The sequence below is a fragment of the Festucalex cinctus genome, chromosome 10 (assembly GCF_051991245.1).
Source record: "Festucalex cinctus isolate MCC-2025b chromosome 10, RoL_Fcin_1.0, whole genome shotgun sequence".
Taxonomy (NCBI): domain Eukaryota; kingdom Metazoa; phylum Chordata; class Actinopteri; order Syngnathiformes; family Syngnathidae; genus Festucalex; species Festucalex cinctus.
The window spans coordinates 16733596-16751022 of NC_135420.1; the positions used below are offsets into that span (position 1 = coordinate 16733596).

General features: G+C 40.0%; 1 protein-coding gene across 14 annotated transcripts in view; it reads right to left on the minus strand.

The window, feature by feature from the left end:
* The window catches only part of LOC144027488 (mitochondrial import inner membrane translocase subunit Tim13), an 82424-nt gene that overhangs the window by 21638 nt on the left and 43359 nt on the right, over positions 1-17427 (minus strand). The window contains exon 33 of one of the 14 annotated variants that reach the window (XM_077535053.1): positions 13089-16683. The exons of the other annotated variants lie outside the window; for them this stretch is intronic. Within the exon in view, the coding sequence (XP_077391179.1) occupies positions 16352-16683 (332 nt within the window). The 3' untranslated portion in view covers positions 13089-16351. Of the gene's footprint in view, positions 1-13088; positions 16684-17427 lie in introns of those variants that run through there. 14 annotated transcript variants of the gene reach the window in all.

Here is a 17427-nt window from a genome sequence, read left to right on the forward strand (position 1 = left end):
TGATTATGCCATCATGTCAGTGTGGGTCAATATTGTAAACTCATTTTCAGGAGATGTTGCTTAATTTATATACAGTGGGGTAAAAAAAAAAAAAAAAAAAGAAGTATTTGGACAAAATCCAATAGGAATTCTGCCAAATAATTTTTTGCCCCACTGTATGTTAGTTTAGACTAGATTTAATATAAACACAAAACAGATTGCTTGATTTTAACTCAAACTATCATAATGTATTGACAACATTCTGCAAAGAAGCTCCCAAAGAAAAGCACACAGTAGTATAACAATGTTAGGAAAAGCCTACTAGAACATCTAGTTTGAGCCGATTAGATGGTAGTAGCATGATTAATGAAGGGTTCCGAAAAGATCCCAAACACATTTAAAAAAAAAAATAGCAACATTCATCGCTGGCTAATTTCTGGGCAAAAAGTTGGCAAATCTAGCTACAAATGTGCCAATTTGGCATCAACGGATGCAGCCACTCATCAAAGCTTCATACATGGATTCTTTACGACAATGCAGGAGTGCAGAAGAAGATGAAACATGCCTGTTTGAAAAGAAGAGTGGGGGGTATAGTTGGCAGCGGGGGGGCAGGACTGCCGGGCCGGTCAATGGGTCCTATTGTGATGCAAACTGCGCAAAAAGAGCAATTTCAAACCCAACTCGCCGACAACGCCGTTAACTGGCGTGAAGAAGTAGTCATTTCAACGTCGGCTGCAGACAAAAGAACATCAGAGGCCGGCAAAACAAAACAAAAAAGGATAGGGAGGGGGGGCACTAACTGCCAGAACAATCTGTTCATATAGGAAAGCAGGGGGGTGATTCTGTACATATATGAGGTGGGCGGAGCCTAGTTTGGACTTCTTGTTAAAAGGAAGCAACGAGGCGGAACGGACAAGAGACTTTTGCACACCCAAATATTGGTGTGCGTCTGGAGGCTTGAGACCCCCAGCTGGGGCCCCCCGCCTATTTTGTGCGGACACAAAGACCCCTTGATGAGGCCACAATCAACATCACTTTGCCGTCCCTTGGGGGGCGGAGGGGGGGGGGGGGGGCGTCCATCATCGATGGTGAATCAATGTGCACCTTCTGGCCAAAGCAGATTGGGTGTCTTCTAAATTCGAGGCAGCAGTAGTTCAATCTGTTTGGTGACAAGGAGGTCAGCAAAGTATGGAAATTTGCGCTGATGGTGGAGTGGTCTCTGCTCTCAGTGGGCGTGTCTGAGGAATGTGTAAAACCATGACCTGCTAAACTGTCAATCAAATAACACTGATATATCCAAGAAAAATGGATGCTAGGTCATCTTCGCTACTTCCTTATGCTTACACTACTTGTACATTTAGGCTATGAAAATATATCCACTTAAATGTTTCCAGAGACTGGAATTAAAAAAATATTAAAAACCCAAATAAGACGTGTTTTATGCCTAGCTATGGTATGATGTACTGTTTTCAGTGCATATTTAAGCATCTTTATGGATTTTTCGACATAGTTTCTTACAACAGTCAGTGGAACATTTAAGATTAAGCACGAGTTTTAAATCAACAAGGCCAATTCTGTGGCTGTATTGTGACATTTGTGGATATTTTTGTTTTGTTTTGTCTAACCTTAAATGGACGTCAATCAGATTATTAAAACCACATGGCCAGGCCACATGTATGCCAAGACCACAAGCACAGTATCATCTCAGCTCTACTAGCCTTAGTTTGTTGTGGTCGGTTTTCCATTTCAGGAAATTGCAAAAACCACACCGCATTGAACGCATCAGTTGGAACTAGACTAAACAACAAAAAGAATGGTGGAGATCATAGCTCTCCTGTGTTTACTTCTGAAGGAGACACATTTGATCCAGAGGAAGCAAAGCAGCAGAATGGAGACTGTGGAGTAAAACTGCCGCGCCCATATCACAAATCACAGAACAGGGTACGCTCAGTTTCCTCGTGAATTTTGTCATCATCAAAATCTTTTCTTTTCCTGTTAGTACCTCCTTTTGCCAGTGGAAAAATTTGATTTCTGAACTAATCGATGCATTAATCGATAGAATAATCAAGAGTCATTTGTGACCGACCTACATTGCTACAGTAATGAAAGGGGCACATTGCAGTTCCTAGATTGGTCGACAGACAAGTGTCAATTTCACACAACAGAAATGGAATAGTTAGTAGTAAAAACAACAACACAGCATTCAAACCATCATGTACGTACCTCCTTTTTGTTGAATTGACACTGCCACACTGTTCCTGTATGATATCACCCTATTGACATTTTACTCATCTTGCCAACACACCCCACAACACTAACACAAGCCAGATCATATGTTTCCAAACTATACAGTAGCAAACCACAACTAACTGCAGTGGAATGGCAAAACACGTTCTTGCAATAAAAGCTTGGACCTCAGCTAGCACTGTTATTTTCAATCATTAAAGAATGGAGGAGATCAAGGGTCTGTGGAAGTTTGGAGAAAATCGAAGGGTTCGGTCAAGGCAACTGACACGGCCGATAGCCCCCTAAACTGTATCTCTGTATCATTATCACTTAGTCTTGTTTTGACATGGAACTTGCATCCGTTTTCTATAGCGCTTGTCAATGTTAGGTTGGGTACACTGGAGACTGTCTAAGCTGAATTTGTCGCAGTATAGCAGATAACTAATGGAAAACTCCATAGTCACACTAGCAAACAATTAGCATCTATGTGGCGGTGTTGTTACCCATTGGCCAACGGATATCACAACAATACTTATGGGTGTGTTCAGAAAATATGCTATGAAATCCATCCACTACAGTGAGAGTAAATATTAATTCCCATTCATTTCTGAACGCATCAGGATGTTGTGTTAGTAAGACTACTACTAGTGTTTTGTTGTGGTTACTGTACAACAACTTGGTTCGGTAGTAATCAACTTGCTAGCCCACACAGCTAGCTAACATCAACATTAGCCAGCCAAACATCAACCATCTTAAGAAAAGCCATAGACCTAGCGCCACTTAACTGTAAACTTGAATTTGAGAAGCATCTACGGTACACAAATATTTAACAACAACGTTTATATCCCACGTCAGGCAACAACCTCACATTTTGCTAGCATCGTGTCCCCATTTGGAGCACATAGTGCGCACACTGGCACTCCGTATTTGGTACACTCTGAAAAACAACTTGAAAGTTCTGTTTGAAAACTGCAGTGAGACGAATTACATCAACCCAATCAATACCACATCAGAATAATCTACCTGAGCAGAGATAATTTTAAAATACTAAAAAGCTTAAGGGCAATCAAGGGCTTCCTAATGACACATTAAAACAAGATGACTAATGAACTGTGCTGTGAGATGCACTGCACAAAGATGTTTGTGAGCCAACATTTGCTGAAAAACGCCCCGCCCCCCTGTGCTGAGGTCTCCCAGTGGAGTCATGAGGAGCAAACAGAGTGAGACAGACAGACTGTCAGCAGCGTGACCACTGGAGCGAAAGAAGACTTGTCTCGTGTCTGCTGCGTGTGCTCGTGTCACAAAGCTAGTGTGTGTGGAGAAAGGGTCCAGTTGTTGAAGTCTTTCACTTGAAACTGTTTTTCTACACTTCTAGGTTAAAAACATGTCTCTTGGATAGTCATATTGGAACCCACTTATATAACCAAAACTGAATAGTAAAACCAAATGTGCACCGTTTTATTCATAGTTACTACTGTACTGTATAATGTTCCTTTCATTGCACATTTAAGCAACTAAAATGGATTTTTGTGGAGAGTTTCCTACTAGAGTGGAACGTCTAAGCTTAAATGTGATCCATTCCAGGATGTGGGCTGACCTTCATTTTGTTTGGATTTAAAATTAGTTTTTTTCCATAACAAATATAGTAGTAGCTTGACTAAAGTTTAATTTGTGCCATGGCCAAGCATGGAACGCCATTGAAATGTCAGCTGGCTCCAGCCCCAACTAAAAAAAAAAAACAAAAAACAAAAACAAACAAAACATTTTTTGTGTTTTTAATACAGAAATAAATAAATTAAAGTGTGAGTGTAATTTCTATATTATATTTGTGTTATGTATGTGTTTAATAAACAGCTGAAAGTGCATCAGTGACTGTAGTTCAACCATTCACCCAATTTTTTTTATTATTATTTTTTTAATCATGGAAAACGCTCATTGGGGGTATGACACTTTTTTTGCCACGCAAAAACTCCCAAATAATACTTCCAATTTACACTGTTCAAATTCAACTTTTCACCCCATTCATTTTCAATGGGACAGACACTGAGCTTTTTCCAAGTATCACGTTCCACGCCCACTTCCATACGCATAACTTATCATCATTACCAGGTGTCTGATACTGCTCGGTGGTAAAGCGCATTGTCCAGTAACCAGGAGGTTAGAATTTCATAATTTATCTCTCAATTTACTTCATAAGCATTCCACATGCAAACCTTAGCATTCAGCTTTCAGCATTCCCACGCAATTTCTCCAAGAAATTGCACTTAGTCTAGTTTTTTATGCAATTGAATGTGTGTCAATTATTCACAGATTTTCGATATTTGTGCTTGTGGATTTTTTTTTTCCTCGTGTCAAACTATTTGATTGAATTTAATTTTGTATTTATCTTGTTTGTTCAATTTAAAATTATAAATCAAGTGTTCAAAAGAAGACTCCCCCCACACACACACACACACAACAATTATTACTACTTTAATTAGAGTGACAAAACATCCATTTCCATGCACAATAACTTCATTAAGCAAGTGAAAGCTGGGAGGAGGTGACGGGCCTCTGGTGATTTGTGACTGAAAAATGCAAATGCACATCACGACTACTTTCGCATTTGCCTTCAGATTCAAATCCCACTGAGTGAAATCCCCATTGTTGGGACAACGTGCAATTTCATGAATGTGGGGCATCCTTTTGTCTTCCCTCCTCGCAAACGCAGGTGGGAGGACCGTTTGCTGGATGAGAACAAGCACAAGCACAAAAGAAAACAGCTGATGAGCAACAAACGCGAGTTGGTGGACATTCCCAGCGAGGCCGACATACTTTGATTTATGCGATTTGTTCAAAAAGGCTGCACTCCTCGTCCACACAAAGCCCTTTGTTGTGCTCACACTTTGCTCGCTTAATCGACACTTCCGCTTTACTCTCATTAATAAAACATACAGACACGCTCCCAGCTGGGGTGGAGGAGCGGAATAGCCGGGTTTGATATGTTGCCTGAGGTGACACGTGCACTTGCACACATGCCGTCAATCAACGGAGGGCCGCGCTTTGCAGTTAATAAAACTTCAAACGTGTCACAATGAGGTGGAGTGTGACGCACGTGAAACCCCCGCTGACACATCCGACTGAAATTTCCAGATAGCATAGTGTGTTGCGTGTGCGTGAGCATGTGTCATCATGTCCGGCTGACCACCTCAGATGGGATGTGACACACAGGATGAATAATACAATAGAGGGATACCCGGACGTGTCCACAGCATCTGCTCCTGTCTGGGGGGGCTTGATGTGTGCCCCACCCCAGCATCTCATTCAGAAACTAATAAAGCACACACGTGCTGGATTAGACACGCAAACACACTTCTTTGGGGGCAATTGGAGGATATGACCTTTAGGGGTGTACAGCCCTATAATAGAATAATGTTTCAAATGAAAACCGTACTACAGAAGTGGCGTTCAATTCTCTTAAAGAACTTAAAGCACTGTATTTGTGTGATATAAATATTTGCTTTGTTCTTGTTTTTCTTATCTTATTCTTTACTGCACGACTGAGTTCTGTTTTATGTACAGCACTTTGTATACAGCAATTCTTGTTTTAAAGTGCTTTATGAAGTTGAGTTGAGAGTTGATATTCAGAGAGGATGGCATAAAATATTTTTGGCCTTAAAACAATTTTCTGACTTTTTTTGTGTACATTTTATGTTTTTATATTTCTTCTTTTTGTTTTTCTATTGTTAGTTTCGTCTATTAGCTTTTGAACTGTTTCTATTCTGCCTTAAAAAAAAATAAAAAATTCTGACTTTTTTTGCCCTTCTTTTGCTTTTGGACATTTTTTTTCTGCCTTTTTTTTTTTTTTTTATTAAATTCTCTGACATTTTTGGCAATTTCATGAACATTTTATCTTAATTTTCTGCTTTTTATGTTCCTTTTTGGGCATTAAAAACGCTTTCATCTACCTTTCGTCTCTTTTTCTAACAACTTAAAGATTTCGATTTACATTTTATGAATTTATTTATTTTTTTATGTAAATCATTTATTCATTCAATTAATATTTTATCTAAAAAAATAAATATGTAAAAAAAAAATACATATTTCTACTATTTTTTTCCCCTTTTTTTTTTTAAAGATATTCACAGGGAGCCAGCAGGAGTGGGACTAAAGAGCCACATGTGACCCTTGCCCTAACTCAACCCAACCAAAACCAAAACTCAAATCTAAACTGAATGAAACGTCTTACTCTAGCGAAACACTGACAAAACATGCCAACAATAAACCATCAGAAAAGTTTCATTTTGGGTTCCAGATGCTCTTGTTGAAGGTTTGAATCCTTCCTGGCCTGAAAATGAGGTGTGGCAAGAACCTGAATAAAATTACAAAATAACATCCAAAAACGTGTGCAGAATTTCCCTTTCATATTTTAGCAAGAAGCTGAGCAATAACAATATATGGCTTCTGGCAAAATAACAAATTTAATGGAGGTCTAAGACCTTTGGCGCAAGGCTTACTCGCTTTTGATATTCCAAATGAAAAAGAAAAAGATGAGGGCTCAGCTGAGGCTTGATCCAAACAATGAATGATTTATGTGCTGGAAAGCAGTCTGAGACTGAGGCAGAGGTTTGTTGCTATTTCTGATCGAGCCGCTGCCTCCGTTGTCTGTCTCGAGTCCTGACGGACTGACAAAGGAATGATGAAATCAAAAGAGAAAGAGAAAAGTATGAAGTGACAGACACAAACAAGATGGGAGGAGAAGGAAGAGGATGCAGTCTGCAACAATGGAAGCGGTCTGGCTTTGTGGTGGAACAGGTTTTGACCAGACCACAGTGCTTTTCATTGGACTTGGTGACACATAATCGTGTTGTTCTATTTAATGCACTTCCTCACACTTGATGACACCTGAAAGCCGTGGAAGATGACCAATGGATTCAAACGTGAGTCATTTGGTTTCCTCTGAGCAGACGACGAGACGTCATTCAGGAGCACTGACTCAATACGGCAAAGTTTTAATGAAATTACAGTCATACAGTATGATTCACAGGTGATGGGTGACTATATCGTCAAATGAATTACTCTCTGACAGTGTTAGTCAGGCAGCAGTGAATTTAAAAAAAGTCTACGAAGAAGATCGAGCACCTGGATTCAATGTGCTGGTCGGGTGAAGGTGAGATTTACACATAATTTGGCATTGTTGTACATCACGGCGTGTATCCTTCTAAGCATATAAGGGAACATATTTCTTCTGATTTATGTTCCTTGGCGCAAAAAGTGGCCAAAACAAGAAAGAGAGCATGTGCAAGAACATACTCTGGAAATGTTGATTGCGTTGAGGGCTTGAAGGTGACAAATTACGACAGTACCGAAAAATATTGACATTTCTCTTCAGTACCGTTTCCATGGCAAATTAGTGTTAGAGCATGAAATATTTAAACATATACAAGTGGTTCATTTCAGATTTCCAAGCAGTCTCAAATGTTTGAGCGGTTGCCTTGGTTGACAGTTACCTACCCTATATTTTGAAGTCTAAAGTTTGGGTCATCAATGGGTAGATGTGTGTTAAAGACACTCAAGTGAAATCCGGCATTAAATGTTTTTTCACCATTTCCATTTTCCAAATTTTTGGTGTGTGTCTAAAATGGCGCCCAGTGACGCACTTGGGCGTCCAGCATGAATCATCCCTTCTCCAGTATGTAACAACTAATCGCATAATTTCAAGCTACTTGGTTATAATTAATTGGCCTATTTATCTCACTGTAGCATGTACTTAGCTAGCTAGCTAGCTATGGCTACACTCCGAAAATAAACAACTTCTGTGGATGCGACAATTTAGGGAACAGCTTGGTGTCGTTATTTAAATACACGTGTATTTTTTATTTTTTATTTTTTTTAATTGAAGCGTCCGTAATTTGCTGAAACGAGTCATCAATGTGAGCATATAACAAGCAGGAAACGTGCTCAAAATGTCCACCACCTGACCGCGGCTTTTGGAAGCCTGTGAGCTAGCTGGGAGCTAGCACCTCTTGGTCATTTTTCATTTGTTCATTTAATTAAAATTGGCAGCTTAATAAAACAATCTGGTGTGTCAAATCTACAATATCAACAATAATGTATGTATATGGTATGTCATTTATTTTCACTTTAGAGGGACATTTTGATTAGCTTGCTATTCGAAAATGGCGACAAGTGAAAATCCGTTAACTACCAACATTGTGCCACAAAACGCATGTGATGAGCGGGTTGTTTTTTTATGGGGAGACCTTTCCCAAAAGGTGCTATCCGATACAGATGTAAATCACGGGAAATAAAAGCTGAAATGTTGGGCTCCCTTTCATCTTTTGATGCCAAAACCAAATGTTTGGAGTGTACAAAAAGTTGCGGAATTGCCTTCACTCTTCCAATACTTCTGTAAGGAGAGTAGGACAACGTCTCACAGCTGGCCTGGGAACACCTCAAGAATGCCAAAGAAGTCTGAGCATCCCTGCTGCCCCGTGACTTGGACCGGACCTTTATGAGCGAATGAAAATGGATGGATGGAAAAATGCATACTGTATGAATTGATTCGAACCTGACTGCTCAGTGGAAAGTGAGCTTTTAGTGGACTTATTGTCCTTTGGTCGGGTCCCTTCCTACTCCCCTAATAAAGCAACAAGAGAGTCATTGAGCATTGCCAGTTCTGCTCCTAAATCAGAAGCGCTTTCAGCTCCCCCCCCCCTCCTGTAGAAACGCACTACACTGATCCTCATCCACTGTGGCACAAAAGAAGGAAGTGCAGTGGAGGCTGTGCACAGTCACTGTTTGTCCATTTACTGCTCAATTTGGATCTTTATGGTTTTGGCGTCCTGTTTACACTCCTCTTGCCTTCTTTAGCCAGTGCAACGCATAACAAAAAGGCAGCGACAAAGAAACGCCGACGGGTTTCCACACGAGCACACAAAACCTGAGCAACTTTTGAAGACGATGAAAGGTTTACCGCTGCAGAGAAGTGCACCACCTGAGGCATCACTCTTGCAAAAAAAAGACAACAAATCCTCGCCAAGGGCACCTTTGAGTGTGTAACAAAAGTGCATCTGATTTACTTTACAGGGATGCCTTCAGCCTCCTGGGATTGAAACATCACAGCGTTGTGAATTGCCCTCCAGGCCTTTTCGACTCTTCCGCTCCACATGTACGTGAACGTGCAACCGTGCTCTCTCTGCATCTTTGGGGGCCTTTCCGAACACAAACTTGCCCACATCTTCGGTTTCTCTCGGGGAAGATTTTCCGCGCGCAATGCCAGGAGGCTGTTTAACTTGGCACCACTCGCGTTTGGCTTTAAGTACCAAAAAATGTGTGTGTATGAGAGACGTTTTGAAAAATGCCACAGAGACCTCCCACACTGCATGCTGAAACACAGATGGAAAATACTTAAAACTGCGGACAGCTGGCTTAACCGTGCAACACGTTGGTTGCTCTAATTGTTTTAGAACTTTGACATTAATCAACAGATACTTACGAGAATGAATTGAAAACATGCTTAAGCTTTTCATGCTTCCAGAAATGTCTGCCTTCCGTTGGCATAAGCGTCCACAGTGGTAAAACAAATCTAAAGATGATTTTTTTATTTTATTTTTTTTAAAGTATTGTGAGGTCTAGGGACGTAATGATATTTTTTTTTCACGTGTTTAATTTTTAAACATATTACTGGTATAATGTAGGCTAAATGCTAAAATAGCATGTTTTTTACTTGCGCATATACAAGTCAAATTCTCCATGGCATTCTGGGGGAAAATAAAAGCCAAATGGAAATCATGCACTGCATGATTTTTTATGATGAGCCAATATATTAACAGAATGGTATAATGTAGGCCGGCAGGAAGGGGGAGTGTTAACTTCTGAATATATTTGTAAATACGGTTAAATGTACGTTTGTAACATACTTAAATACATTTAAACGTATTTGCCAGTTAAAAATGTTGGCATTTCCGTAGTTTGACTGAATTGAACCACTTTTAGGACATATATATATATATATATATATATATATATATATATATATATATATATATATATATATATATATATATATATATATATATATATATATATATATATATATATATAAACTAAAATATACAGTGTCACATTTACCAGCAGCAATAACCACTGTTGTTCCTCATTGGACTCTCTTGATGCCGGCTTCTTTTGTTGCTGCAACATGAAAGATCAACAAAGATCTTCATTCATGCCTAGTTGAACCAATCAATGAACCAGACCACATGATAGATAGCACACTGTAATAAAAAGAGACACATTAACGCCTAACACCGATTACACCATGAAAAAAAAAAGGTTAAGTGTGATAGCACTGTACAAAAAAGGCCTTATCTTGGGTTCGAGTATTTCATAAGATCACGGGCCAGTCGGCTGAGAGGAGAGTCTCAAAGACATTTTTTTATGGTTGCTTATCTTTGTGGCATCACCTTGGATATTTGTAAAGAGGACACACTATGCACTTGGAATAAAAGACAGCTCTGTGTTTGGGTGTGGACCGCTGAGATAAAACATTCATCCAGAACATTCTTTCATAAACTCGCTTGATCAATTAGTCAAGAATGCTCAGCCTGGGGCCAAAATAAAGAGGTGCGATATGACACATCTGTCATACGGTAATAAGTTTCTATTTTTCATAAACAAAGGAGTGGCTGTCAAGTTTTGCCCCGAAGCATATAATCTTTATTAGCTATCCACTGATGTGTTTTCTTTAAGTATCTCCTGTTGTCAGAATTTTTATTTAAGTATTTTCAAAGCTATCTTCATGAATAAAAAGAAAATCCTGCTAACATGTTCGCATTTTTATTCAGTGAGTGCAGGTGGTCGGAGTAGTTCAAGAAGCGTTAAAATATAGCGTAACAGGTGGTCCTCTCTTTACAAGGCGACCGATGACTTTTCAAGGTTATGAACTGCGTAGGAACAAGCTCCAATAAGGGTGCGTTGAGAAACTTGAAAGAAATTGTGCGAAATAAGCGGTTCATATCATGCACTGCGAACATTAGCTACTAGCGCCATGTTTTTGTTTCATAGTGTTAAAAACATTCACAGTATTAAGTACACCTAATTAATTACTTTCCATTATTTTGAAATCGAGTAGACCTTTAAGAAATTCAGAACTGTTAAGCTAGTAGAGCTAGAGCAACTTCATCACCAACGGGCCACTTCCTACACAGGTTGTGACGCATTGTTTTTAGAGTTTAACTTATTTTCACATTTCCTGTTTAATAGTGTTAAAATATATTAAGACCATTAATACTCCTTATTTTTGGAATACACTTTTAAGCTTTTCAGAACTGTTAAGGTTCTCATCAGTGCTCTCCAGTGCTAACGTTAGCTATTAGCGCAACCTCGTTGTTGACTGGCCACCTCCTATGCAGGATGTCACGCATGCGCTCCAGTTATGATGGATAAGTAAAATTCTTATCTGTGAATGAAACAGGTCATTAATATTTAGATTGAAATGTTCAAGAAGTAAAACATTTCATGCCATTAGGATTATGAGGGGGGGTGGGGGTCCTTAGAAAAATGTCTCCTCTGTAAGAGCTGTGGTAATCTCATTTGATCAGGTTGCAAATTATTAAGACTACTTTGGATCCTATTACATATAATCACTTTGGATCCTGAAGAAATTTAGAATCCGGCTCTTTTGGGTTTTCTGATCCTAATTCACTCATTGATTTGGCAGCCTTGGAGAGAAAGTAGAATAATGTTTATATTGTTTCACTACAGCGTCAAACTATGGAATACTTAATAAAACAAAACAAAACAAAACAAAACAAAACAAGACTCCCAAATGTTGAGAATCCAAAATGAAACCAAGTGTAGACCAAAAACTGTGATCTGTGTGGGTTTTTGAGGCCTTCAGGGAGGTTTTGTGTGTGCGTACACGTCTGGCTCTGCGGAGCATCTGTTTGTTTAACTTTGCGGTCAGAGAAGGCTCAGACGTGGAATCACTCTCTGCTAACTGGGTGACATTAAATTCCTCAGAAATCCATAGTGGTTTGCTGGGAAGTCTTGATGCGAGGAGGTCAAGCTCCCCTGAGGGTCAAAATACTTCCGCACAAGGTTTGAAATTGCTATAAATGCCACAAGATGGTGGCTAAGCACGTTGTTCTTATTAGACAGAGCTATGGCCTATCTAAATGAAACTCATCCTCTCACTTGAACATAGTCAGTGAGCTCCATGATGCACAAAATGGCACGTGGCTGACCAAAAGCGAATCAGTGGTCATCTTATCTTTCCACTTGAATGGTTGTTACAAATATCTTGTGGCTGTATGTTTCAACCCATCCTTCCGCCCAAGCTGATCGCATGGACTTGAAAGACTTTGTGTGTTTTATTTCATCAAGTGTTGAGTTGGAAGTCGCCTAAGCGTAGAGACGTGGAGACTGGACGTAATGGTCCAAGCAGCCCGAGAGAGACGGCAAGGAATCTGCTGCTTCCCTCCAGGGAGGAAACAGCCTGGAATAATAATAGTTGAGAGGAGACAAGAGGAAAGCCACTAATGATAGCAGACAATACCAAAAAAAAAAAAAAAAAAAAAAAGGCACTTGCTGCAGTGTCTTCCTGGCCAGGGCACTGAAACACACGCGCACACACGTTTGAACAAACACACAAGCGAATGAGCGGACCTGACTGGTTAAACGCAAGCACCAAGACCACACTTGAACTGGAGCTTTTGCAGCCTTATCATACGCTGCAATAAGAGCTAACATTTAGGCAGTGGGTGGTCGGGATTATTTTCATGACATCCAAATAATGATGCACCATGACACGTAGCACAAACGTTTAGTAGTTGCACAATGGATGAGATTTGGTTTTGTGCATTGTTGGTTAAAGGAGACAAACACAAACATAAGCGTTTCAGGACTTTTTTTGTTTGTTTGTTTTAATACTAAAACTTGTCTAAGGCAGCAATCTGTGTCCACGTCATTCTAACCTCCTGCAGTGAATAAAATACAAATGATACAAAAACTCTTTTGCTGTGCACCACTAATGCCATTTGACAGTTGGTAAATACAAACTCACAGTCATAATAAAAATAAGCCTTATAAGAATCAATCATTTTCCCCCTTCAAGTATGCTACTATCCAAAGTGACTTGTGTAAAAATTGGCAGAGGAAATACAATTATTCACACATGAGAAAGGTCCAACACGAGCATTAAAATAACATAAATTGATGATTAAAAGTGTTTGTTGTGTTTTTGTTGGTGAGCAAGTGTACAGTGACGTGACTGGTTGGCTCCACAGTTAAAACAAACATGAATGTTAAACAGACTTGTAGCACAACTAAGGTGCTTTCTTCCTGTCATCATGGAGGAAAAAAAAGTTGCCATCAAATGAATTGACCGTTTTCTATTGCATATACTGTAATTGTAACGTCATGCGAGTACCAGCGGACTTCTCGTACTTAGTATGAACAGTATCGACCTTTGAATGTCTTTGTATGCCTTCATTTTTGTGATTAGCGATACATTCCTTTGTCACGGCAATTTAAAAGGATTTTGTACAAAAGTGTACTGTTATGGCGTTTTTAAAACAGTCGGCAGTCTTTTTCGATCAAAAGTCCATCGCAGCATCAGCTTTGCTCAAACTTACTCGCTTTTTTCTCCTTCCACTTTAAAATAGCACCACAAAATGTTTTTTACATTGAGTCTTTTATTTCGATTACAATGAAACTGAAAGACCAAATGGCTCTCTCGATCATCATATACATACTTGAAGCTCGTATGCGACAGATCTTGTTTGAAGCTAATTGCAACTTGTTTTTATCAAGCAATTGCTTTTAAGTTAAATATTAATCAGCAGACCATGATAATTGGTAAGTCTTATGACGTTTATATCAATCTGTGAAGATACCATGGCTGTAAAACAGCTCTTCAGTAGCGGCGCGTGTAAACAGGAGAGCAGGTATCTTTAATCAGAATGACAAAAAAAAAAAAAAACGTCTCCATATAAACCCAGCTTGTGTTGCAACCTGATGACACTGAAAACTCAGTAGCGACTTTCATCTAAGAAGATCCCGATTGAAGGTCAAGTTAAGTTCACCTAGAAATATTACGCGTAATTTTAGGTTCATCCATAAATTTCTGTCAAAAGCCGTTTATCCTCCTTTTTTTGTGAGCAGCGCAGGCACCGTGCAGTGGAAAAGGGACAAATGGGAAATATGCCTGTGAATATTCTCGCTCATCCAGGTCATTTCATTCTCAGCGCAATAAATTAATCACAACTGGACTGTTCTGGTTGTCATTCTGGCCTCAGTTCATGCAACAGGCTACTTGGCTAGATAGATCCAATGCCATGAGAATGAAATGTATGACATTCACGTAATGTATGCTTTTTTGGGGGGTAGCATTACTATACAATATGTGTTTCGTTCCAAATCTCTAATTTATTGTTTTATTGTCGCTTTCTTCCACTCTCGTTTCTGTCACTTTAACTTAAAATGTGGCCAGGTTATGAAACATTTTGGGCTTCACTGGATGTTTTATGTGCCAAGACTGAACAGACGACAAGCCACTGCCAGCTCAGTTGTCTTTGCCAGTAGACGTTTGTTTGCCGAACCGTCAACAATGCTGATGAGATGAGGACACTCGCTGGATGTTGAAATAAAAAAATGCTGCTTACTCAGCAGTTTTATGGGGCGCACGCATGCTGATAAGCTTAAGAAGGTTTCTGTTTGTGAAAACATAAAATAGTTTTTTTTCGAAGAGCATCAGTAATGGAGCACAAAAAGAGATGGGAGAGAAAATTACTTGACCGAGAGTCAGTGAACATCTCTTTGGTTGAGTCAATCAAGTGGATTTTCCGATTGAGACGTTCATTAGTGATGAATAGGAGAAAAATGGCGGGCAGTGCACCTCGACGTCAATGCTACATGAACACAAAAGAGATTAACACTTCATTTTTAAAACACAACAGCGCAAATGTGGTTTTTCTGACCGTCTATAACGTTATAGCAAATAAAGCCTGTACCTAATGAAAAATCAACACAAAATATGTACAGAAATCTACACAATATACACATGACAAATATCTGTGATGGTATTCACATTCCGCTTAAGTTAATGGATGTCATGGGATGGACATCTCCACATTTCTTCAGTCACATTCAAGACTGACATCTGCTTTCTTTCACGTCATCAACAATCAATCACACACATATACACGTACACACAGTTATCACAGCTGGAACCTTCGGCTTGAAATAAAGTGTCATATTCCAACATATATATCCCATATAAGGTGACCCCAATGTGACAGAAAAGTGATCAGCGGGCCAAGACGTGAACGTGCGAGTCCTGCGTGACTGCAGCTCACAGAGGAGGAAGAGCGGAAGTGAGGAATGTGTTCAAACAGCTTCAAGCTTGTCCGCAGTAATGACCTTCAGGCTTTGTCCTGCAAGTCTCAGCATGACGGAATTACAGTAGAGGAAAGTATTTTTCCTCCAAGCGGCAGGCCAATAATATCAATCACAGCAATTATGATTTGACGTCAATTCAGACGTCTTCAGAATAGTTCTTGTTACACTTCAATTTTAAAAGGGAGATTAGTCTTGGCTGTACGGCCCAAGTCAGCTGGGTTGGGCTCCCTATACAGAATAAACAGTATATTAAAAAAATGGATGGAAAGGGAGGGGAAAGCAGATTTCGGGAAATTCATTCCAAGTGAGAGAAGGTGTGGTGTCTAACGTGCTGAATAGCTAATTCCGAGCTGGAAAACAGCACCTGATTGCAAATAAAATGTTCCATGAAAGCATAATTAAGAACAGAATGATTAGATTATCCAAACTAAGAGTCTGACATCTGTACAAACCATTAAAAAAAAAAAAAGAACCATTGGGCTCATTCAAGAGTCAAGAATAGAGTATTTACACTGTGCAAATGAACCATCAAGCAGACAGCGTTCCATCACTTGGGACTTCCTGCCGAGGCGCACGTTAATCTGGCCTCCCTTCCTCAAACGCTTCAGCACCTGGCAGTCTCGTCTTCAAATCACTGGCTGCCATCTTTGGATCGGTGAACATTCATTTAAAGACGCCCAAGGTTGAGGTGCTTGTTTACAAATGAGCTACAAGTAAAAAAGAAGACCACTGGGTGGCTGCTTCAAAGCAAGAGTCTCAGCAGAGTTTAGAAGAAGATGACGTCTTCCTTGTTGAGGTCTTCTGTGTTGATGTTGTAGGGCGGTGGCGGAGGCGGGAGCGGCATGCTGTGGCTGAGGCCGAGGCCCTGCACAAGCACGTGGGGGTTCGGGCCGGGGCCTTGCGGCTGCACCTGGGCCGGGTAGTGGAGCGATGCGGTGGTGTGCGAGTGGACCGGGAAGGCGGGAGGCTGCACGGGAGACTGCAGAGGGGGCTGAGCGGGCGGCATGGGGGGCTTCTGGATAGTTGCGGGGTGGTTGCCGCTAATAATAGGGGATTGACAATCCAGTCCGGTTGCGTCCAAAGGACTTTGCTGAAGATCTAATGAAGGTTTGATTTAACAAAAGTAACAATTAGAGTTGATTTAAAAGTAGTACTAAACTAATCATGTTTTTCACATTTCATTTTCCTCGTGTGCTGCCATCTCCAAACTATAAGCGTATGTGGAGTAGCAAAATGTCTGGCCAACCAGGTGAACATATTTCATTCATCTGGGCGGTGTATGAGAATCGTGATTAGCCTTGCTAGCTGCAGTTACTCTGATCACAGCTAGACTTAAAATACACATACCAGCGGGACCACGGACCTGATGTGGCGAGGGATGAGGGCAAGGGCAATAAGTGAAGCTCCATCTTTGTGGGCAAAATTATTATGTCTTATAATGTGTTGGGAACCTCGTGCGTGGGAATGAGAACTGTATTCATATTAAAACCTGTACTTGTTGCAGTATGGCATACAGCCAGTATATGTGACAAGCATGTATGTATAAATGTCCTAGCAAAAAAATAAAACTGGCAGCATGGCCACTTACAACATATTGTATGCAAGTGTATTCTCAAATACAAGAAAAGTACAAGTGAAATAAAAAAAAGTTGAACAGAGAAATGCTTATTCATTTTGGGTTTTTTTTTTAAACATGCTGCAGCTACAGTATAAGTCACATTTTTTGTGCAAAATTATTTCAGAAAACCCGAGACCAACACTCAGGTGTGACTTACATAACAGCACGTTATAATTAAAGCTCAGACTGTCACCCAAAATCCCTCATCGTGTTGATGGCACCAT